At 43.3% G+C, this 7,619-nt stretch overlaps 1 protein-coding gene across 3 annotated transcripts in view; it reads right to left on the bottom strand.

The window, feature by feature from the left end:
• Positions 1-7,619, bottom strand: part of Psma3 (proteasome subunit alpha 3) — a 21,388-nt gene that overhangs the window by 12,750 nt on the left and 1,019 nt on the right. The window contains exon 2 of one of the 3 annotated variants that reach the window (XM_004624822.2): positions 5,528-5,610. The exons of 1 other annotated variant lie outside the window; for it this stretch is intronic. In XM_004624822.2, the coding sequence (XP_004624879.1) occupies positions 5,528-5,610 (83 nt within the window). Of the gene's footprint in view, positions 1-5,527; positions 5,612-7,619 lie in introns of those variants that run through there. One more of the 3 variants, XM_023703157.1, reaches the window with a different exon arrangement.

Below are 7,619 nucleotides of genomic sequence, written 5' to 3'. Positions count from 1 at the left end.
TTGTGGAACTGGGGATTGAACTCCGGCCCTTGCACTTGCCAGGCAAGTGCTTATTCTACTGAGCTATCTCCCCAGCCCCCCTGTGAGCTTTAAAAAAAAAAAAAAATAACTAATCTGGGTGGAAAAATTATGATTTGTTCTTTTCCTTTATTTTCTTCCAATTCTGCTGCAATAAACATGTATTGCTTTTAGCAAATCTCTATGTTCTGAATTGTTTAAGTAAAAAAACCTTAATTAACCTGAAAATGTGGAGAAATGGGCCAGGGACATATAACTCAGCAGCATAGCACCTGCCTGGCAAGTACAAAGTCCCGAGTTCGATTCCCAGTACCGAAAAAAATGTGGAGAAATACGATCCTTTCAGAATTAAAATGTTAATACTCATCCTTTAATTCTGGCCATGCATGGGGGCGCACATCTGTAATCCCAGCACCTGGGAGGCTGAGGTAGGAGGGTCAACACAAGTTTAAGGCCCACCTTGACTATACAGAGAATACAAGACTAGCCTGAACTACATGGTGAGACCCAACTGTGATTAGAAAAAGAGAAATATAAAAAAGTGAAGTATAAAAAAATTTTAAAAGTACAAAACTATATGGTTTTTTGATAAAATTATCTCAACTCATTTTTCAGTAATAGCATCACCAAGCACTGACTGATACCATAATTTCCTTCTTCATCCCCCACATGGAATTACTTTTTTTTCCGGAACCAGGGACTGAACTCAGGCCCTTGCGCTTATTCCACTGAGCCATCTCCCTGGCCCCCACTACTTTTTTTTTATACTGGGGAACAAATTCAGGATGTTGTGCTTGCCAGGCAGGAACTTAAGCTGCTGGGCTACACTCTTTGGTCCTGACTTTTTTTCCTCACAATTTCTCGTATGCCCACATCTTCCTCTGTAATAACTTCACCAGCATTATGGTCCTTATCATTTCAGGCTTACAATAGTTTTTCTTCTACTTCTTTAGCCCACCTCTCCTAAATCATTCAGCCTGATTTCACTGCTAAGAATCTGAAACAGAATTCATAGCCTCAAGAGTGGAGGCTTCTCCCAAGCTGATGAAACCACAGTGCTTCGTCCCCAAAGCTGAACAAGTACACATGCCAGGGATATGGCTCAGCAGCACAGTGCCTGCCTGGCAAGCATGAGGTCCTGAGTTCAATTTCTGGTACCAAAAGAAAAAAAAAAGGCTCAGCAAAACTTCCAGACACTGCCCTCCACACGTGAGGTGCATCCAGCAGCCCCTCTCTCCAAGTTAAACACCTTGCCCATTCTCCTGCATGAAAGTGGGAAAGCCTGTTCAGCTCCCCTGATATGGAAACCACATACTGGGTAAATGTACCCACATCGCCATCCTCAACAGCCTGGGTCCACTTTTGCCTTCATGTCTTTGAAGTCAGGAAAGTTAGCTATGTCTTGAATTTAAACTCTACCACTTTAGGAATCCTTCCCTAATCTTTCCAATTTGTCTTCCTTGTACTTAAAACAATCTTTACTATAAAACTTCTCAGTACATAGTTTGGGAGCTGTGTACTTCCTGAGACATTTCTTGGGAGCCTGAAACCAAGATTATTTCTCTAAGCATACAAAGACCTGGGCCAGCACAATGTCACATGCCTGTAATTCCAACACTCTGGAGGGTGAGGCAGCATCACCAAGAACTTGAGGCCAGCCTTGGCTACTTACAAGTTCAAGGATAACCTAAACAGCCTAGCAAGATCCTATCTTGAATGAATGAATGAATGAATGAATGAATGAATGAATGAACGAACGAACGAACGAACGAACGAACGAACAATCCAACCAACCAACATAAAGGCCTTTCTAGTTCTGGGATTACACATGTAATCCATGTGTAACTCAGGAGTTTATGGCAGGAGGACTGCCAGAAGTTGAAGGCCATCTGAGCTACGTAGGTGAGCTTAAGGCTGGCCTGGACTATATCAAGAGATCTCGTTTCAAAAAAAAAAGGAATGTAAATACTTCATCTGTGCCTTTTCTGTTCTGTGGACACTGGCACTAGTGGTACAGAAGAGTGTGACTAAGACACTTAACACTTTAACTAACAATGCTGGCAAACTAAGAATCGTACTCTGCTGTGCTCTCATGGTTCAAAGAAGTTCAATCCCTGGTTAATGTTTAAAAAAAAAAAAAAAAAAAAATGTCCTGGTGAGGCAGGTATGGTGGCACAAACCTAATCCCAGGATCCCAGCACTGGGAGGCTGCAGGAGGATCACTATGAGTGAGAGGCCAGCGTGGGTTACACAGTTCAAAGCCAGTCTGCGTTACATATCAAGAGCCTGTGCCTACAAAGAATGTCCTCGATGAAGCAGTAATTTTACTAAATATCAACACTGTCTTTGTGGTATTCTACTAATGAAACTGGAGGCAAAAGTATTTCTGCTATATGCAAAAATGGGGACTGCCTCAAGGGAGAAGCACGTGGACAAGCTGTTTCTGCACAGACCCTGGGGGAGGCTGGGGTTCTCATTTGTGCTCAGATTCATGGCACTTTTCCTAAAATGAACAGTGAGCTGCTACTTCATGGGACACAACAAGCAGTACTTGGGGCTGGGGAAATAGCCCGGTGGTCTAAACACCCGCCCGGCAAGCACAAGGACCCACATTTGATCCCCAGTACTGCATGCCATGCTTGCCACCGAAACTGGGTCTGGTGGTGTACCCCTGTAATCCCAGCGCTGGGGGCTGGGGAGATAGCTCAGTAGGATAAGCACTTGCCTGGCAAGCTCAAGGGCCTGAGTTCAATTCTTGGTTCCACCAAAAAAAAAAAGAAAAATTAAATTGTAATCCCGGCGCTGGGGACGCTGAGCCAGGAGGATCGCTACAAGTCCAAGCTGCACAGCGAAACCCTGTACCAAATACATACATACATACATACATACATACATAAATGGAATTTTAAAAACCAAACAAGCAGTACCTGTTCTTTAAAGTTGAATTGTATAAAACATGTCCACTGCTATGATCCTTCTCATCTGCTTCCCAGTTCTACAGACTTTATGTTGCGATTAGTGGGGATATTTAATAAGTAGGATATTCCTGCTGAGTTTATAGTGAAATATCAAATTTACAATTTTTTCTGTAACTCTGTGAGCCCTATGTCCCCAAAGAGCAGTTCAGACTGCTACTTCTTCCACATTAATAACATTTAAAATGTTATTAATGTTAGTTGTGTTTATTACTGTTTTTGCAGCTCTAATTTTTGGTGCTGCAGGTGGAACCTAAGGTCCTGTGCATGGCGAGTACGAGCCGTGTCTACCACTGGGTGACATCCCCAGCTCTGCACATGCCCTTGGTACTGCTGACCCACAGCTAGTGGGGACGTAGCTCAGCGGCAGAGGGCTTGCTTAGCATGTGCAAGGCCCTGGACTCCATTCCAGCACACACCATACCCAAGCTGCCTGGAAAAACAGCAGGAGCTGGGGATTAGCCCAGTGGCACCACATCTGCAAGCATGACGCCCTGGGTTCAGCCCTCAGCACCAAAAGCTGAAAAGCACATTAATGACAGGATGTTGTTTTTTCAAGCCAACAAACCCTTAATGACAGGTCTTAATGATAAAGTCTTAACCCCTTCCTTACAGTATTTTTCTAAAAGAGATATTTATCCCAACTATAAATACAGTTAGTCCTCTGTACAACTTCAGATTCAATCGAGTGTGGAGTGAAAATACGAAAAACAAACCTATGCCGCATATGATGGCACATGCCTGTAGTCCCAGCACTGGGGATGTTGAGGCAGGAAGATCACTTCTTTGAGGCCAGTGTGAACTATGTGGTGAGATCTTGTCTCAAACACTCAAACACACACACATACACATACACACACACACACACGGAGCCTGACATGGTGGCATGTACTTGTAAATCCAGCAGTCAGAAGGCTGTGAGTTTAACAAGCACCCTAAGCTCACAGTAGAGTCAAGGCTAGCCTGGACTAAATGTCGAGAACCTGTACACACAGCCCCCTCCCTGCCATATACTCATAGAAAGTAAAAAATCAGTGTTTTATTTATTTTTGTTGTCTTCTTGTGACAAGGTCTTGATATGCAAGTTCAAGCTGGCCTTGAGCTCCCTTTGTAGCTCAGGCTGGCCTCAAGCTCCCAATGACCCTCCTGCCCTAGCCTCCCAAGTCTGGGATAACAGGCCTATGCCACTAGGCCTAGCTAAAACTTGCATGTTAATATAAGTGCTTTTCCAATGTTCTAAAAATACTATTCTGCTGTATGTATACCAACAGGCTGTATAATCTGAATGAGATGGTATGAAAGAAACTGTGAGAGTTAGGAGTACAGCTTGCCTACCATGCACAGGCCCTATGTTCAATTTACAGCATGACCAGACTGGGCATGGTGGTGTGCACCTGTAATCCCGGCTCTTTGGAGGCTGTAAACAGGTGGATCACTATGAGTTTGATCTAGTATTGAGACCCTGAACACCCTGCAGACCCTTCCCTAAAATAGCCCCCCTAAAAAAAGTGGAAAAAAATTTCATAGCATGACCCTCTTAAAAACAAAATAGTAACAACAACCATAATGTCCTTTAACGCATCCCAAAGCTGCTTTAGATGTGCAGACATGTAAATGTGACTACAAACTTTCCCCAATAAAAGACTCTCAGGATTTTTCAATAGCTAATAACCAAAATGCAGGAAGAGTAAAAAATGATTTTAGCATACTAAAAAATAAGAGGCCAGGGATTTAGTTTAGTGGTGTAGTGTCTGCCTGGCAAGTGTGAGTTTTGATTCCCAATAACCCCCTTCCCCTAAATAAAAATAAAAAATAAAAGACAGAAAAAGGAAAGTTGTACAACAGGTAAAGACATTGATTTTATACATTTTGGAGCAAGGCAGCATCAATGGAGAAGAATTTTTTAAAAAATCTGCACAGATGAATGTGTGCACAATGACACAAGACATTTAAAAGTACAATGAGGGCTGGGGAGATGGCTCACTGGAATAAGTGCTTGCCTGGCAAGCGAAAGGGCCTGAGTTCTATCCCTGGTTCCACAAATATAAATAAATAAATGAAATAAAATGTACAAGGAAGAAAAGTGAAAGACAAAAAAGTCACAAACCGAATGGCCTAGGAAAACAATGACACAAATCAAGAATTTCTAAAAGGGAAATGGCTTGGCAGCTGATAACCAATGAGGTTTTTGCACTAGACTTTGATTGATTGATTGATTGATTGATTGATTTATGGCAGAACCCGAGATTGAACTCAGGCCCTTGTGCTTGCCAGATGAGCGCTTATTCTACTGAGCTATTTCCCGGCCCCTGCACTAGATTTTAAACGTGGCTATGTCACCAATGGGAAACACAGGAGAGGTGTACCTGGAAAAGATCTGGCCAGCAAAAACACTGAAAATGACTGAGCTGCAGTGACTGTAGAGCTTATACTAGTTGTGTCAAGGAGACAAAGCTTAATTAGTAAAAATATACAAAACAAAAGAAATTAATCCTGATTGATACAGCAACTTCAAGTAAAACAATGTTTCTTACCTACTATTTTCCACAGCCTTCATAGCATATTCAACTTGAAAAACTCTTCCATCAGGAGAGAATGTAGAGGCTGATAGATCATACTAGTAAGAAAATGCAAGAATAAGCTTACAACATGTTTTTGATAGCAACAGTCAAACAAATCATTTTTTCCCTAAATGTTTTAAAGCCTGGGGAATGTGCAGAGAAGGAAGGGGAAGCGCAGCAGTGGCTGAGAGCAGTCCCACTGTTCAAACTGCTGCTGCTGAAATGTAACACATCCAACACACAGGAGATCAGAAATTTATTCACACAGTACACAAAACTCACTTTTTTCCCTATTTTGAGACAGGGTGACTTTCAACTTGCAATCTTTCTGCCTGACCTCAAGTGCGGGGATTCCAAGTATGTGGGAGCACACCCAGCTACCTGCACATTTTTTAAAAAATCAGTATGCAATGACAGAAAGGAAAGTCTGAAATTTTGTTTTTGCAGTGCTGAAGAGCAAACCTTGGGCCTAGCACATGCTAGACAGGTGCTACACTGCTGAGCTACTCCCCAGCCCTGTCAGAACACTGAAATGTGTAGGTGTACTACTAATTGAATGATGCTGGTCAAAGCATTTAACATGCATCTTTAATATGCCAGAAATGGTGGCATATGCCTGTCATTCCAGCACTCAAGAGGCTGAGGCAGGAAGATACAAGTTCAAGACCAGCCTGGGCTAACAGCAGGGAGACAGACCCTGTGGAGATCCCTTCCCCCAAACACATTATATAGGTCACCACGTGAGAATACAAAGATAATCACTCATTTATCAAATACTTCATTTGTAATCCAATCAGACACAAATCTAGGTGGAGATACAAAACTAAACCAAAAAAGGTAACAAAAATGAACCAGTAAAATGAGCATGGCAGGACACACCAGTATGTCCAGCAATCAGGAAGCTGAGGCAAGAAGGTCACCAGGAAATCAAGGGCAGCCTAACAAAAGCAACCGCTAGAAAGTAAATAAATAAAACAGTAAAATGATGAATGTACTAGAGTGCTTCATCTAAGAAAACCCTGCTGGGGCTGGGGAGATGGCTCAGTACAATAAGAGCTTCCCTGGCAAGAGCAAGGGCCTGAGTTCAATTTCCAGTTCTGAAAGAAAGAAAAAAGCAAGCCAGCAAGCAAACAAGCCAGCCAGCCGGCCCTGCTGGGCAGTTCTGTTAAGAGTCAGACTTCACGGGCCTGGGAGAGGGAGATGGCTCAGTGGAATAAGTGATTCCCTGGCAAGCGCAAGGGTGGGGCCTGAGTTCAATCCCCGGTTCCGCCAAAAAAAAAAAAAAAAGAGAGACTTGGGGCAAGGAAGCATTCATTCAGGATACAGAGGAGCCCTTTCTTGACATATGACACAAAGACCTTCTAGCTGCAACAAGGGCAGCTCAACCAAGCAACAGAAAAAGTCACCACTTGCCTACTTTCTGAACAAAGTGAGTGCAGGCACACCAGCAAGTGAGCACGGGGGGGGGGGGGGGGTGTTAGGCTGGCTTCAGGGGGTGTAAGTAGGTAGCAGGGAGTGGTATTTATTCTAAATGAAACCAGACTTTACCACGATCTAAGTTCTTAAAACACCACTTTGGCTTCATGTAGAAAATGAATTGTAAGGGCCGGGGAGATGGCTCAGTGGAATAAGTGCTTCCCTGGCAAGCACAAGGGCCTGAGTTCAATCCCCGGTTCCGCAAAAAAAAAAAAAAAAAGAAAGAAAATGAATTGTAGGGGCCGGGCAGCCAGGCATGGCAGCGAAGAGCTGTAATCCCTGCCACTCAGGAGGTGGAGGCACCAGTTGGGAGGCCACTGGACTACATAACCACACCCTCTCCAGATACAGCAAAAAGAATTCATGCATGCAGCGATCAAGCACTCCAAAAATGGAGGTGGGTTTAACTAGAGGATGAAGAAGAAAGGAAATACCTTTTGAAGGTGAAGCTGCAAACAGCAACAAGAACCAAAACTTGGGGCCGGGGAGATGGCTTAGTAGAATAAGCGCCTGCCTGGCAAGGGCAAGGGCCTGAGTTCAATACCCGGTTCCGCCAAAAAAAAAAAAAAAAAAAAAAAAAAAAAAAAAA

This window comes from Octodon degus, unplaced genomic scaffold (assembly GCF_000260255.1).
Source record: "Octodon degus isolate 3935 unplaced genomic scaffold, OctDeg1.0 scaffold00007, whole genome shotgun sequence".
NCBI lineage: Eukaryota > Metazoa > Chordata > Mammalia > Rodentia > Octodontidae > Octodon > Octodon degus.
The sequence above is the reverse complement of the archived record's forward strand: the minus strand, read 5'-3'. Positions and strand labels throughout refer to the sequence as shown.